General features: G+C 35.9%; 1 protein-coding gene across 1 annotated transcript in view; it reads right to left on the reverse strand.

Annotated features, from left to right (window-relative positions):
- The window catches only part of CFAP47 (cilia and flagella associated protein 47), a 546,463-nt gene that overhangs the window by 415,744 nt on the left and 112,732 nt on the right, over window positions 1-17,987 (reverse strand). Inside the window, 6 exon segments of the mRNA XM_089904937.1 lie at window positions 417-511; window positions 4,837-4,981; window positions 8,207-8,284; window positions 12,294-12,425; window positions 13,704-13,826; window positions 16,858-16,988. Of these exon segments, the coding sequence (XP_089761063.1) occupies window positions 417-511; window positions 4,837-4,981; window positions 8,207-8,284; window positions 12,294-12,425; window positions 13,704-13,826; window positions 16,858-16,988 (704 nt within the window).

Raw genomic sequence — 17,987 nt, forward strand, 5'->3', positions numbered from 1 at the left:
TCACAGCATGTCTTTGGTGATTTCAGGTGATGATTCTAAGAACATCAAGCATACCCCACTCAAATATAAGTAGAAAGCACATGCTGGCTCAAATATAAGTGATTTTGGGGTTAGCCTCAACTTTCCTCTCCTTCACAACATGTCATATCTTGAATTTTCTAGAGAGCATAACTGAGACCACAAGACCACGAAGGCTCCTTGTGTGTGCCCTCTGCACCTCTTGAGATACACTGCAAGCATGAAGCCAGACACCTCCGCGATCATTTTACTGAATTAAAGGGTATACCCAGACATGCTCACAAGTAGAAAAAGACCCACTACAAAAAGAACTTAGGTGATCTTCAATAGCTTCTTAGTTAGGATTATCTTAACTCCACAACTCTCCAGTAATGTGAGTAATAGAAAGCTTAACTTACTTCTTTGGGAGAAAATGCTAGGCCACACTCCAGAGATGTCTCTCTCTCTAACTCCAAGGAATATATGTCAGGAAATGCAGTGTCTGTGAATTCCCCTATAAGAGCAGAAAAAGGACACTTTTTTTTTTTTTAAGCCAGATACATATCTATGATTCTATTGTTAAATGTGGAAATGAAACTTTGAGAAACCTCATCAAAATGTTCACAACAATCAAAAAACAGTCGCTAAAACATCTGTGCGGGGCTGCATGAGGTTGCTAGGTTAAGGAATCACTCTTAATGCCAAGATGCTAATCAGCAAAACTGGTATCCAAAAATGGAACCAATATATATTCAATCAGCAAAACAGAGAGGATAAACCTATTTTTTAAAATCTCCAAAGTTCAAGAATGATATCACAGTCATATTCAGATGAATATAAAAAGGTATAAAGGTCAAGATCAAATAACTGACTGAATCTTAGGTCTGAGAAAATTGAGACTCCCTCTCCAGTGAAGATGGAACAGGGAGAATCCGGACCTCCTCTGATGCCTTACAGAGTTCACAAAGAAGATAAACACAATTTCGTACAAGAAAACTTTTCAACAAAATGGTATCACTCCAGATACAAAGGAATTGGGTGGAGATACAGAAACAACTGTCAAATAGTAACACAAACTTCAGGGTCAAAAATTATAACCACTTAAATAAACTTCTAAAATAAGTTCCTGAAAGATCAAATGTTAGCTACAATAGAACCTCTGCCCTCATCTAAACAATTCTAAAATTCCTTTTTTCTCCCTAAAGTTTTCTGATTAATCCAAGGAATGATAATAATTTCAATTACCCTGGCTCAAAATAAACTTAAATAACTCATTTCATTCTCCTTCACCCTACTCAATTTCTCTCAACTTGATGTATGATATAAAAACCATTAAACAAATGAACAAAAAGGATCCATTAAGTGTTTATTAACACAAACATGTTTGTGGTGTGGGAAAAAATACATATATTATACAGCAAAGAATATCCACCTAGAATGGCTATATATCTCGAATACATAAAATATAATAAAAATAGATATTCTTAAATATATTTGAAGTATATATAAACATATAGATTGTGAAATGCAATAATCCAAGACAGCATCAATAAATATTTCTTGAGCACCTATAATGTGCAGAGAACTATGTCAGACAACTCTAGCAGAAAACAAAAATTGGAACCATAGTCCTTGACCTCATGGAGCTCACAGCATAGTAAGGGAGACAAACAAGTACAAAGCTCTTTTTGATACAAGGTACAATTTGGTTAGTGCTATAATAAAACTCACCTAATGTCCTAAAGGAGCAAAGGCAAAAAAAATAATTTCAACCGACTGGATAGGGGTACGAATGGGGCTAATGATTCATAGGATGCAGGAGGTTGATGCTAATTTATAAAAGAGGGTGGAATCTCAGGCAGCAGGGACAGAAGAGGAGGAACTAGCCTAGGAGGAGGGAAGCCCAGTGCCAGAGGAAATGTGTAACACAATCTGGTTGCAGTAGAGACAGCTGATGGAGGCTACAATGGGAGAGGTGACTGGAAAGAAAAGGTGGCATCATAGCTAAATAGATCTCAGTATTTCCTCCCCCTTAAGTCATTCTTGTCCTGAAACGATAATGTGAAAAACCAAGTCTAATTTGTCACAGAAGGACATTTATGTTTTAACATACTCATAATAATAAAATACATTTTCAGGACATTTTAAGTATAAACTTTATTGCAAATTGTTAATAATTGTTAAGATCAACTTATATACATCCTAGACTGTGTCAGCAGCCTGCCGTTGAGAACCACTGCTACTGGTAACAGGAAACCAACAAAGCTTTTCAAACAGAGGGCAGATGGGATAAGATCTTTGCTTGAAGGAGATCACTCTCTGGTATAGGTATGAGGATAAAGGCTTGGAGGCAAGGAAAGCATTTTAAAAGATGATCCAGTGACCTAGAAGGAAGCTTGAGCTAGGGCTAAGGCAGAACTGTGGAAAGAAATGCATCTTGCCGAGTAGCTCTGCAGAATAACCAGGAAGAGCCTGTGGTCCATTAACAAGGTGCATGAATGCATATGAGGCAGTCAGAGTAAAGTGTTAATGCAACTAAAGTTTCAACATCCAGATTTTCCAAAAAAGAATATAAATCTCATATGGATTTCCAACTGCCTACTGTTATGATTCCTGGGCTATTCCACAGTCCCCTCAAACACAGCATGCTTGTCTAGATCTATTCCTTTCCTCACATTATATCAACTATGAATAGTCCCTCCCATCACATACGTCTTAGAGTCAAAAACTGGGAGCGATCAAAGACTTCCTCCTCTTCCTTAATACTGATGTCCGCTTGGTAACCACATCGAAGCATTTCTAATTTCTCAGCACCTCTGTATTCTCCTCCTTCCTGTCCCTGGTATCAATGTCTGAGCTCAGGCTCTCATCACTTCTCCCCTGTATGGCCACCATACCTAACTGATCCCCCTGTCTCTGTTTTTGCCCCTCCCATACCCACCTTTTCCCCCAGCCCATTTTCAACTTTGCTCCAAAAGGAAAATTAGTGAAGGGCAAGCTTACTCATACCATTGCCTGGATATCAATCCTTTAATTGTGCTGCCTAACCTCTAGGATAAATGTCCAGAAAAAACTATTAGTTACCTGGGTCTCACTTGCCCCTCTATACTCTAGATAGTCCAAACTACTTGCCACATTGACTCATTTCTAGGCCTTTACTTGCATTCTTTCATATCACCTTCTCTGTTTCTCTCCTTATTCTTCTAAATTCAGATTAGGCATCAACTTCTCCAAGAAATCTTTCCTGTTGGTGATTCTCAGCTAGTTTCCCTTAGCATATGCTTCCTTAGCACCAGGTACTGACCTGTCTTGTAGCATCCACATGCTATACGGTAATAACCCAATTCTTTTTTTTTTTTGCGGTACACGGGCCTCTCACTGTTGTGGCCTCTCCCGTTGCGGAGCACAGGCTCCAGACGCGCAGGCTCAGCGGCCATGGCTCACGGACCCAGCCGCTCCGCGGCATGTGGGATCTTCCCGGACCGGGGCACGAACCTGTGTCCCCTGCATCGGCAGGCGGACTCTCAACCACTGCACCACCAGGGAAGCCCCTAACCCAATTCTTTGTCTCTCTCTCCTACTGTTATATAGGTGGTCTCCATTTATCATTTAGATCCAATAGCCATCTTTCTCTGCTCTCCTCTGTCCTGACCTCTACAGACTGATTCATCTAGGTCCCTTGCTCTGTCTCTGATTTGGTTCAACCACAGGGAAATGTCAGCAAGATATCAGAGAGTAGGAGGTATTTATGCCCTCACGTCTTCCCTGCCTTGGCTGCAATTCTGGCAAGGACAGCATTTTTTTTTTTTTTTTACAGTTATAGCTTTTATTAGATGGCCCCTCTTTCAGAGTTTCACCACTCACAGGGCTTCAATAATATCTTGCCTCCTCTTGCTCCTTCCAGCCTAGAGGTAGAAGCAGCTTCCATCCCTTGTCAGTTTTTTTTAACCTGGCTCCCAGGTCCATACATAATTCCTTCACTAAATCATCTTCAGTTAAATGCTTTGAGTCATCTGTTTACTACTAAGACCCTGACTGATAAACTTACTGTTAACTTTTGGAGAACAAGTAAGATGTCTTATTATCTTTATACATTCAAAGTCTAGTATCTGGCCTATAATTGGTATTCAACAAATATGTACTGAAGAAGAAATGACTAAACCAATGGTTGGCAAACATTTTTCTGTAAGGGTTTAGACAGTAACTATTTTAGGCTTTGCAAGCCATAAGGTTTCTGTCACAACTATTCAACCCTGCCATTATAGCATGAAAGCATCCAGAAACAATATACAAACAAATGAGTGTAACTGCGTTCTAATAAAACCTTCTTTATAAAAAAACAGGTGTCAGGCCAGATTTGGCCCATAGACTTTAGTTTGCCAACACCTGGAGTAAACAAATGAAATACATTTATAAAAGTGCATTTTTTTCAAACTTAATTTAACATAAAGATACCTAATATATAGGTAAACACAGAGAGAGAATTCTCCAAAACATTCACCTGAAATTCTTAAGCAATTAAATCTAGCAATTAATAATTTTATTTTCATTTATAGTATATACTTATGTATAACATACTTAACCTACTATATTATATCAATTAATAAGCACAGTTATATGTCATGCATTATCAAAGTCTTCTGATATATATACATGTATTTCTAGAAATAGAACCATTATGGTTTATAGGATATAAGAAAAATATGCATTGAGTCATAAGTCAAAAATACTTAAGAATAATTGCCCTTGACTTACAGTATTTGCTTAACATTATTCCTTAGAGCAAACTTAAAACTGTTTTACTTTTACAATAATATCATAATGGTATAAAATATATACCTGATTTGTCTTTAAAATCCATAGAAAAACCTTCAAAGTCTTCCAGATTAAACTCTACTCTGGCACGTGTTGTACCTTTGCTTTTTACTAAAAATGGAATAATCTGGGTAGCGCCAACATAGGTGCCACTGAAGTTAAATACATCCTAAAACATAAAAAAAGAAATCATAATTAGAAGGTAGAGTAACAATTTATGAAAATAATGTAAACGAAAAATTACATTGCAAAACAGTAGATCTTAAAAGTCCTCATTATGAGAAAAAAATTGGTATGTCTGGTGACCAATGATAATTAGACTTACCATGGTGACCATTTCACAATATATACAAATATTGAATCATTATATTGTACACCTGAAACTAACATGTTATATGTCAATTATACCTCAATAAAAAATTATACTCATGTTTATCAAGGACATTATTACAGCAGTATTCTATACAAATTAGTTACATTTTCCTTCTTCCCCCTCCCTCCTACATGTAATCAGTTACCAAATCCCATTAATTCTGACTCCTTCACCTCTTAACTTTATTGTAATTGTATAAAGTTAGTAACTCATCACTTTTTTTTTTTTTTTTTTTTTTTTCTGTACGCGGGCCTCTCACTGTTGTGGCCTCTCCCGTTGTGGAGCACAGGCTCCGGAAACGCAGGCTCAGCGGCCATGGCTCACAGGCCCAGCTGCTCTGCAGCATGTGGGATCTTCCTGGACCGGGGCACAAACCGCGTCCCCTGCACCAGCAGGTGGCCTCTCAACCACTGCGCCACCAGGGAAGCCCAGTAACTCATCACTTTTCATTTCATTGCTAGATTTGACTTTCTCCAATTCTCCCCTCCACATCTAAGTCACAATTAAACTAATTAAAAATCTGACCACATCATTTCCTGTCTTAAAATTTGATGATTCTCCTCTACAGGAGATCTACAGGACAATGTCAAGTTTGTTAGCAGGGCTCATAAAGTTCACCATGACCTTCCCCTGCCTCATGTTCCAGCCTTACCTAGCTCCACTCTCACCCCTATGACTTCATATTTCAGCAAGCTGTATGACTTGTCATTTCCAACCAGTACCTGGCACTTCTCCCTTCTGTGTCTTTATCAAGGTGTCTCTTCTGTCAGAAGGCCCTTCTCTAACTTGTAATTGCCTGATAAAATACTATGCATCCTTCAAATACCAGTTGGATAAGCCACAATTAATTACAGTATGATCGGGACTACTTCTGTTCCTTATGTTTATTCACATTATGACATCATAATGTCCGTTTATTTGTCTATTTATGTCTCTTCTAGTGGACCTTAAGTCCCATTCATTTTTACATCTCTAGCACCTATCTGACATCTAGCTTAAATACATAAGGAATGTTTACTGAATGTATCTTAATTTTAGCTTATATGCCAGGCATGTGTACCCCACAAAACTCTGCAGGATTCCTCTTCTGGTAGAGTAACTATATATACTCTACAGTTCCTTAGTAAAAGAATCACATACACCATTAAAAGAGAAAGAGGCAACAGTATCCTAATGCTGAGAAAAACATGGCATTAAGGTCAACTGTCCACTATTTGCTTCACTTAAAATATCAACCCAGTTCTACAGGTGAAATTTGTGAAATCCAAAACAGGTAGTGAAAGTTTGATGCTTCGTATGCAAAAAATCACTCCTCTTATCCCATTTCTGGTCTTTCCCATAGGTTAATTTGGATAAAATTTCCTAATTGTTATTAAGACACACAGTCAATGCCACACAGTTATTAGATATATTGCTAACCATATCTGGTAATACTAGAATATTGTTTTTAAAAGGTAACTGGGCAGCAATGTTTAAAAATTCAACATAATTAAGAAATATTGATAAATATATATTAAAGTCCTATAAATTACTCAGTTATACCATAACATGCAAAGCCTGCCACAAATATCTTAGGACGAGGAAATGCAGTATTTAAAGTCTCTATCTTTGTCTAACATTGTTCAAGGAGGGACACCATATCAACTGAAAAAAAGCACTCTGGATACTACAGGAATCACCACTGTCTTGGACAAGCTAGCTTAGTATCCATCAGTCTATCTGGACTTACCATGCCTTCAACACTGAATAAAAGAAAGGTTAGAAAATTGTAACTTAAAGCCTAGAATTGTGGTGATGCCGTTAAAGTGCAGACTAGTGGTAAGGCCCTACCTGAGGCAACCAGCAGCCTCATCGATTTCTACTCAATTTAGTTCAGCACCAGAATGGTACTAGGTACTGGGGATAGAAAAACAAAAGGGCAGATAACCTGAAAATAATATGACAATTGCTACAATGGAGATGTTCCCAGAGTTTAAGATGTTTGTGACATCTAATAAATGTCACAAGAGAGGGGAATATGGGCTTGCTTTGAAGGATCAGGGAAAGTTTCTTTAGGTAGGTAAGACCAGATCTAACTCTGAAAGCTTGGACAGAAAAAAAAAAAAAAAAAAAAGCATGTATGTGCACTCTATCAACTGTAGAACAAAATTTCATTTGGGTACAGAACAATAATTCAAAAAATAAATTTGATTATAGTTCAGAAAATGTAAATCAAGACCACAGTGAGGTATTTTACACTCAATAGATTGGCAAACATTGTGTCTTATAATACAACTTATGGAGCAACAGAATGTGGATCAATGGAAACTTGAGAAGAAAATATGGAAATTATCCTGTGAAGTCAAATATGTACATTATCTGCATCTCAGCAACTCCATTCCTAAAGAAGCTATTTCATAAGTACCTTAGAAGATATGTACATGAATGTTCATAGCTATAGTATTTGTAATACCAAAAAAACAGACACTAATTGGATGGACAATGCAATGAGTCTACAAATTACAGTATGTCTACATAATGGACTATTAAGCAGCAGGGAAAATGAATAACATACAGCTACACATAACCTAGATGAAGTTTAAAAACATGATATTCAATTAAAAGTAACCCACCAAAGATAATATATCTTTGTTATAAAGCTCAGAAATGAACAAACTAAATAATGAACCGTAAGGAATTCATACATATGTGGTAACCTAATTAGAAAAAGTAAAGGGAGAACAATGACAAAATTCAGGAAAGTAGTTATCTCTTAAGACGGGTAGGATCATGATGAAGCCTACAGATAATTTAACGGTACTGGTACTGTTCTGCTACTTAAGTTCAGTGGTGAATTCTTAAACTTTCATTAATTGGCTTAATACTCTGCTTCATCACTTATATTTATATTACATATATTAATTTCTATGTGACAAATTACTACATAATAAAAAAATTTTAACCTAAATGGGCTGACTAGGGACACATAAATAAAAATCACCACACTCATAAATTGATTATACAAATAGGTAACATACTCACAGGATTGATTTCAACATCAGCAATCTCAATAGATCCACCAGTCCTAAGGTCTATGTCTTTTGCACGGTGAATAGCAATCTATTTAGGAAAAACATAAAACTCTGTAGAAACCACACTAAAATATACTCATATACTGCTGAAGTATTACCTGGCATTTATATAACATTTTATAATTTAAATAATCATAACTTATTATAAATGTCACAAGACTTATTCTGGCAGTTATCATCCCATTTCTTGTGATGTAGAATTGATATTCCTAAAGGAGTGAATTTTCAACTCTTAAAAACTTCCATCACAAATGGGACCTCATGAATTTGACTGAAGAGTTCTACCCATTTGCCTTGACATTATTGCTTCAAACTCTGTGTGAGCCTTTTGTATTTACCTAATTCCAAAGGAATATTCAAAATTAAAACAAGCAAGAAACTGAGTGCAAACACAGAAAGATACTAATATCCAAAACAACCATAATTCTAATGAGAGCAGCTAAAAATTGCTGAGTATATGGCCCAAGTATACTGCTAAATACATTATCTCCTTTTTAATCTTCAGTATTCTGTTAATACCCTAATTTCCAAGTGAGGAAAACTGGGGCTTAAGGTCACAAAACTTGAAAGCAGCAGTGGCTAAACTTGAACCAAGAACTGCCTGAGCACTCAATTTCTTCCAAGAAATTTAAGACAGTGAAATAAGAATTTAGTCATGTAACTCCTACAAAATAAGAACTATAGATTACATGAACATATAATTGTCTAATCAAAATCTCAGAAGCACAAAAATATCATTCCCTGAAAGCCCTACCTGTACAAGAACAGGTTAGCAGTCAACTTCGAGATTTAAATCTAAATGTATATTAAAAAAAGAGATATGAGTGTATTTCACTCTTTTGATAGAATCAGTGGCATTGTTTATGGGTAAAGAAAACACAAAATACCATTTTTTCAGAATTATTAAGGAAAGTGAGTGCCATCTAGACAATCTTATTAACCGAATTGCTTAATTCATACTACTATATGATTTCTGTATTTTATTTACAGAATATATAGTACCTAAAATACTTGACTAAAATCATAAGAAGCATAACTTAATGCTTCAGAGGTAATTACAAGTCAATATATGCTTCACTGATGAACGCCATATGTAAGTCTCAACACCCCCATGGCTGCCTTTTACTCACTTCTCCTTTCGTGGGTAACTGAAGATTCCAGGCTGCCATAACCCATTTACTACCCTCACCAATTGCTCGCTTGACCTTTTCATCTCCTGAGACTTAATCTGTACCCTGGACAATATCACCCGTCACAAATCCATGGCCTCAGAAACCATACATTCATCCGTCCCTCTCTTTCTCACAACCCTCTCTCATCCCTGCTTTCTCACCCATTTTCAGAGACTAGAGTTCCACGATGTCACATGTGTGATGTTTCCCTGATCAGCCCCAATTAACCTGTCCCCATTTTCTCCGTTATTCAACAAAGTTTATCATTCCAACTTCTCATCAATATATTCGATCCACTTATACTCATCTTGATTTTCACAGGGGTAACAGAAATAACCTCTATCATCTCTAAGATTAATCCTTAGCCTTCAGACCAACATGTATAAGCAATGGCCTCTTTACTAGACACCTCTACATAGGGATGCAAAAGGTGCCTCAAACTCATGATTTCCCTCTAAAATATGCTACTCATCCTCTAATCTTTCTTCGAATGTTGTTACCACCTGTCTCACACTTGACTTACCTGTTTTATTTATATGTGACCCTTTTCAATCATCAAACCCTAAACATTCACCTCCTAAATTTGACTAGAATTTGTCTAGAATCCTACCTCCTGAGAACACGATCTTCTCCTGCCTGGACATCATCAGCGGACTAATAACTCTGCACTGGTCGCAGTTTAACACTGCTCTATAACCAAAGTGATGTCTGAAAAATGCAAATCTGAGTGTGAAACTCTCCGTGCTTAAAAACTCCAAGCTCTTAAGATGAAATTTTGACTTCCTAAGTTGTTGCTAAGGACCTGTATGACTAAAATTTATACAGGCCTCTAAATACATCTTTCCCCACTATCATCCATTCAATCTATAACCAAGTCATGTTAAACTAAGTTTTTCATATCTGCCTTGTAGCTCTCCCTCTCCTCCCATATGCCTGAACACATTCAATTTTGTCTTCCTTGAATACTCTTTCCTCCTCTCCTCCCTCACCCCACTACTACCCCTTTCCTCTGGCTGATTCTTAACTCTGGTGTCTTTCAGATTTATCTTCCCCTAGGAAACTGCCCCTGACCAGTTAAGCATGGGTTGCAAACCTCTCCCGTATATGCCCCCAGCCTACTGTATTTCTCCATCATAGTACTTATTACATTATCTTTTAATTTTGAGTTGTTTGCATCCCCCATCATATTGTACATTCTTAGAGACCAAGGACCCTAGTTACCTTGTTCAATTTTGCATTCCTAGCAACTGCAGCAGAGCCTAACACATAATATATGCCCAGTAAGTACGCATGGAATGGATGAATAAAGGAATCTCATTATAATATACTGTTAAAAAGGTAAGCTTTGTAAAAACAGCATGGTTCTCTAAAATACAGTGGAAACTAATCTCAGTAAAACCTATATTTTAGTGGCTATGTTTTTTATTTTTTCCAAAATAATATACAAAAATTCTGCCCAAATATCAGACCGTATACCACAATATACACTTTATAAACATCTTTCAATCTATACTTTTGTTTTTGTAATTTATTTGTTTTACTTATTTATTTTTGGCCGTGCTGGGTCTTCGTTGCTGCGCATGGGCCTTCTCTAGCTGTGGCGAGCGGGGGCTACTCTTCCTTGTGGTGCACGGGCTTCTCATCGCGGTGGCCTCTCTTGTTGTGGGGCAGGGGCTCTAGGCGCATGGGCTTCAGTAGTTGTGGCGCGTGGGATCTAGAGCCCAGGCTCAGTAGTTGTGGCGCACGGGCTTAGTTGCTCCGTGGCTTGTGGGATCTTCCCAGACCAGGGCTCGAACCCATGTCCCCTGCATTGACAGGCGGATTCGTAACCACTGAACCACCAGGGAAGCCCCCTATACTTCTTTATAAAAGTAAGATATAATTATTAGGTTGTTTATTTGGGGGCCAGGCAAATTGGTGTTTATTATATTAAGCTAAATATTATTTAAGAACTAATGATTATGGGAAATTGAAGGATAAAATGGAGGATATCTCTTAAGCCGTTCATTTTGATCTGATGATAGTGCACATATTACTTTTTTAATGTGAGTAAATGTACACAGTTGATCATCAAATTGAAGATTAAGAGCATTCCGTTCCATGAGTTTATAATAAGTAAAATTTACTACAGACTGGTCTTACATGTTTTATTTATTCTGTTTAATGAACACTTAGAGAAGTCCCTAAAATCAAGGTAATACCTTTTCATTTACATAATTCCCAGAACATAAAATAGTAAAACATTTTATGTGTGCTATAAAATACAGATATTAACGTCATATACAATTTTCCTATAATTCCTATAGTCATTAAAGCTATTTAAAATTAGCATTCCAAAACTGATTATTTTTTCCTTAGGTATCTAATTAACACCATGGAAAAAACAATCCTTTGCTCTGTGACTAGTGAGGGCTTGTCACAAGTTAGAGATGCCAAATATTCCAAGTTCATGTGAAAAATGCCTCATATCAATGAAATGTATCCATTTCAACTTAGTAGAAACTTCCATTAGCAACTTTCATCAAAAATATTTTCTACAAATCCTCTTGCCAAGTTCTGCTAACCATTTTTACAACCGATGTATAAGTAAGGTTGTTTATTTTTTAGATTTCTAAAAACTGCACCTCTTTAGAGCTAACTCAATTAGAAATTTAGAATAGAAAAATAACAGAAATTTTTAAAATTACTCTTTAGTGTCATAATATTAAAACCCATCCCCATTAGAAGAAATCATTAAAATAAGCTTTCTAAGAATAAACATGTATATAACATTTTATAGAATTATACCTACTATTATAAATATCATAACCAAACAAATCCACAGACACATATATAAGGAGAAAACACACATATGCATAAACATACCTTTGCTCCTGTATCAAATTTTCCTGCTACAGTAGGAGTACAGGAGGTATTGAGAACAGTTAGCCCCCCCAATGGAATGATTCCTTGTGATGGAACAACATCAATCACAGACAAAAGACTCTGGTCACAAACCTATAATCAAAAATTTGTAGAAATGTCACTTATCCTTTAAAGTTACTGTTCCAAAGCTTTCATAGGAAAACTTCTAGACCAGTACATAGAGAGAGGACCTACAGGCACACAGCATGAGATGGTTTTGAAATAGATTTTCGAACACCAGACAAACAATTTGAACTTCAACAAGGATTTGCACCCCTAACCCAGCAAACAGAACTTTTAGCAATGGCATCTTCCAATTCAAACAGGACGATGAAGCTTATTATCTGAAGTGTTTTCAAGACTTTGCAAAACTTACAAGGAAAGGATGAGATGTATCTGTTGGAGAGATGCCAAAATTCTAGATACTATTTTGATAGCCTGTCTTTTCCCTGATCCTAAAAAACTGAAAGCAAAGTTAGTGGGGAGGCAAGATGATAAAGTAACCTACTCTTCTTTATTATTTCCTTTATAGCCTAATGTCTAAGATATCATTTTGACCTTCAAAAAAGTAACTTACCAAAAGAGTTAAGGTGTGGTTTGTCAGAGGCCAATTTAGGCTTATCTATCATGCCTTAAGTCAGAATAATTTGAAGGGAAATTGGTTAACATATTTTAGGGGATGAGGGAACAAACAGACTTCAGAACTAATTCTGAAGCAACAGAGTAGAAAAGGGTATCCTCCTTTGCTTGTTTGGGCAGAAGACATGTAAATACAAGCTTGAAAGAAAGATCTCAAATGCTAACCTCTACTGTCACTATTTATTAAGAGATGTTAATGTTTCTCAGTTAAAAAAAAAAAAACCTCTATTACCAATTTAAACACCACCCGCCCCACAATTTAAATCAGGAGTAACAACTATAAATAGAATATCTTTAGAATGGTCTTGATCTAGGTCCCAGTTGCTACCATAACAGTCTTGATGACAGAGTGAAAACGAGGAAAAAAAGGAAAAGCATGTAATTAAATACTGGATGTAACATAAACACTGCATATTTTTTTTAATGTTAGTTTTTTTGAAATCATCTTTTTTTCCCAATAAAACAAAATAACAGAAGGAAAGCAAAAGAGGGGTAAGAGGAGAAGGAAGGGAGAGATTAAGGAAGGAAGGGAGAGATAGAGACAAATTTTATGGGAAACTAAAAGGATAAAGTAGGTGAAATGTATTCAGATAAATCTGATATGAAATACCTAAATATTAGCATTAGTCAATCTATAAAGACTAAAGTATTCATGGCATAGAACTCATGGCAATAAATAGTTCAAATTATAATGTGATCTGATCCAAGTAAGATTTCCAGATTCTACATTACCTTGAAATAAGCATGGGTTGGTCCTACATTGTGAAGAATGGCTTTTCTCCAAGTTCTTAAACCTTGAGGGCTATCACTGAAGAGTATCCTTGGCTCTAAAAGAACGACCTTGGTGTGACCAAGCTAATAAGAGGAAGAAAGGGAACATGAAATTGAAATAACAGTAAACATTTTTTTATCCCCCACCAGATAACTCAAACTTTTTCAGCTTCATAGAAATTTCTAAAATACGAAGCGTTATCAGATTTTATGGTGTGCTTAAGAGAAAGGAAAAGAGTGGAATATTTACAATGTACTCCTAAACTGAGGAAGGCAGAGAGAGTAAGATAACTCTAAGGACGAAGTAAATCCATGACTGAGAATGATGTAGATTAGTCACTGAAGGGGATATTAGAGACCATCTGCCCCACTACATACAAGGTGTTACCATGTGCTACACAAAAGGAAAAAGTTCAAGGGTCATGTAAGTATGGGAAATAACATGCCAAGAGAGATTATCCAGGCATGTTTCTACTAGAAGTCTTCTCAAAGGGCTTAATATGCTGATAATGTACACTTTGCTTATCTGAGAATGGGGAGGTAGTACACTGTGATTCACAGAATTACTTAGGCACAGGACTCCCTCGCCCTGTCCTACACAAACCACTTCACAGAACTACAGCAACATAAAACACTTTTTGGAAACGTTGATATTATCCACCTCTCCCATTTTACAGGAAAGCAAACAGTAACCAAGGTGAACTAGAACCCAAGATTTCTAATTCCTCATTCAGTGCTCTTTACAATAGACCCTACTATAAATAATACATATTATTTCTTATTGTCTTAGGAGATTTTAATACATTCGTATAATTAGTTGAAGAACATGATTCGGATAACTGGAAAAATAAACTTTCAAACAAAGCTAACAAAAGATGAAATGGTCAAGTAAGTCCTTCATAATTAATGAAAAAACTTAAATGAACATTTTATTTAATTGTTTCACATTCCTCCTTCTTTACTTTCTTAAGAGTAACACTTCACTTACTCTTAGGTAAGTTCACTTAAACTCAAGGGCTTGAAAAATTGGCCAAAAATAATCTAGTTCAGTACACTGACATCTCAGAGTTTAATTCTTAACCAATCCTAGTGTAGGGAAAGTGGAAATCAAATTTTATGAGAGGGTAATGGCAAAGGCTGTGGAGGCAGATCACTTTGGATATAAATTCCAATAGGGCATTAACTGCACGTGTGAACTTGTACTAGATAATTAACCATTCTAATGCTCCATTTCCTCACCCATCAATTGAGTTATTAATACATTCCTTAAAGAGTTGCTGTAAGGATTAAATGAGATAATACAAGAACGTCATTTTGCATCGTACCTGAGACACAATAATTAATAAATGATACCTTATGGTTATCAGGGGATAAGCGGGGGAGGGATAAATTGGGAGACTGGGACTGACATATACACACTACTATATATAAAACAGATAACTAATAAGAACCTGCTGCATAGCGCAGGGAACTCTACTCAATACTCTGTAATGGCCTATATGGAAAAAGAATCTTAAAAAAAAAAAGACTGGATACATGTATACATATAACTGATTCACTTTGCTGTACACCTGAAACTAATACAACATTGTAAATCAACTATACTCCAATAATATTTTTTAAAAAAATGATACTTATTATTAAAGCTAAGTCTACATTACTAAATTGCTCATCTTTTATTTGTTAGAAAAAATACACATGGGGTGAGTATATGAGCAAATTTATATTAGTAAACTTGTCAAACACAGTTATGTAAATAACAGTTAAAGAACTGTATACATATGTTCACCAAAAGACAGAGAATGTTAACAGAAGCACTATTACATTAGCCAAAAATCTGAAACAATCCAAACCCTCATCAGCTGTGTGATGGAAAACTGATTGTATAGTCTAACCAAATGGAATGCTATTCAGGAGTGAGAATGAATAATCTGTCACCACATGTATCAGCATAGATGCATCCCACAAACCTAATTATGAAAAAAAGAAGACAGGCATAGAAGAGAACATATGGTGTGATGACATTTATATAACGTTTAAAACCAAAATTAATCTATGCTCTTAGAAGTAACGATTGTGATGATCCTGGGAGGGACACAGAGTGACTGGAAGTGTGGACTAGAGGGGTTCTTTTGTGATGCTAGTCATGTTCTGTTTCTTGATCAGGTTGATCTGGGTGTGAGTTACAAGGGTGTTACTAGTTTATAAAAAATAATTGAGTGATACATACTTTATAATATGTGCACCTTTCTGTAGTATACTATACTTCAATACAAAGTTGTAAAAAGAATTAATAAGTGATTTAAACATAGTGAAAGCAGCAGCTTATTTCAAGCCTGGGGCAAAGGAAAGACCCTATTGATTTCTGACTGCCACTTGCCATCATAAAAGTGGATGGATCTCTTATATCTTAAGGCTATAAGCTTCTTCATAGCTAAAATATGTAAGAACATGATCATGGCCTGAAGACAGAGATGGGATTTAGTAAAACAGCACTGGGTTGTGTTAAATTACTAAGAACGTTGGGAAGGGAATTTGGTACACATGTAAAGCATATCCTTGGTAATTAAGAGCCATGAAGTTAAGGTCTTCTGGGTTCTACCACAGAAAGAAAGTTAAAATTACATATTGCAGCCTTCACTTTACTTACATTTTTATTATAAGTATATTCCATATGGAATATGGAAAAATTTTCTATATTTCCTTGCTATATAAATCACATGATCCATTTCATACTGAATTATTAATTACAACTAAATACGAAAAATGCAATAATATAATTTTCTTCAGTTTTCTTTGGCACTTATTAAAGAAATAATTTAATTTCAAGTGGCTCCCATGGTATTATAGTCTCTAATAACAATCTAGTATTGTTGGCACAAAAGTCTTGGATTTCTGAGTGAATTCTAGATAATACAACACATTTTTTAGCAAAGTCTTCATTTATGGTAGAGAAGTGGCTCCAAGAAGATGCTAAGACACTTTAGTTAACTAAGTATTACATGTAAAATCAGTTTTTACTAACATAGTATATATACGCAACTATATACGTATATGCATACTCAACCAATTTATAGCCCTCAAAATAAAAATAATATTCAAGGGAAATCATTACACGTGCAAGACATTTCAGTGTCAGCATGTTTCCTTCATTGATGTGAAGAATAAATTCTCCCCTTTCCGGAGAATCAAATCCCAGCTGCCATGTCACTTCACATTCCAATAGGGAGTATGGCTCAACAGTGCCTACAGAGAATTTAGAGAGAACAAGAAATTTACCACATTTTAACTATATTTATTTTTTAATATCCAAAATAAGAGATGGCATAAACATGTAATGACATTTTATAACAAATTATTTAAATTAAACAAAATACAGGGAATACCTTATGCTCCAACTTTAATAGGCAGATCAAAATATCTGACAAAAAGTATGCCAATATATAGCAAAAAATTTTAAATTTATCAATGAAGCAACACTCTAGGACTAGAGATAACTTTACATCTAGACAGTAGAAAACCATCTGCGATCCCTGATCAAATGTCCCCTCCACATTTCTCAACACTCTGAAACACACCGGACACTCATTCAGTTTCTGGAGGAAGGAATTATCATTACCAGAGGCTTTTTTTTGTTTGTTTTAATGTTCAACTCCCTAGAGATATAACTTCTGATGTAGCTATTAGCAATTAGCACATTTCTATAATTCAAATGTATTTAGAACCCAGGAGGGTATAAGGCACATTTACTGTGAGGTGCTTTACCTGTTTAAATTCATCATCTCCTTTGGTCTAAGAAAATAATACTTGATGGAAAGAATGACTTAGAAGCTCTTCCCTCAGGAAGAGGGGATCATCTGAGATTCAAAGGCACAGGATACTGAACAGAGAGATGCGTGACCATCACAACAAACTTTGCCTTGAGTCAGGCTGACTCACATGCAACAGTAGTTTTCTCAACCTTGAAAAAGGTATAGTGCCTACCTCCTAGTTTTTCAGTGGCCATGTAGGGAGATAACAACACACATAAAGGGATTAACATAGTGTGTAATTCCCAGAAAGCACCCAGTGTCAGATATTATTATTAATACTCTTGAATGCCAATACTATAGTTGGCACAATAATTTATAAAAAGAAGAGAAACTACTCGTGGAAGAGCTAACAGTCTAGTTGGGATCCATCAGAATTATATTTGTCTATAAGTAACAATAAGTCCTGTTACAGTGGGTTAGGTAGATAAGAGTT

Source organism: Delphinapterus leucas, chromosome X (genome assembly GCF_059928025.1).
Source record: "Delphinapterus leucas isolate spDelLeu-1000000601 "Yukka" chromosome X, BTC_Dleu_Yukka2, whole genome shotgun sequence".
Classification (NCBI taxonomy): domain Eukaryota; kingdom Metazoa; phylum Chordata; class Mammalia; order Artiodactyla; family Monodontidae; genus Delphinapterus; species Delphinapterus leucas.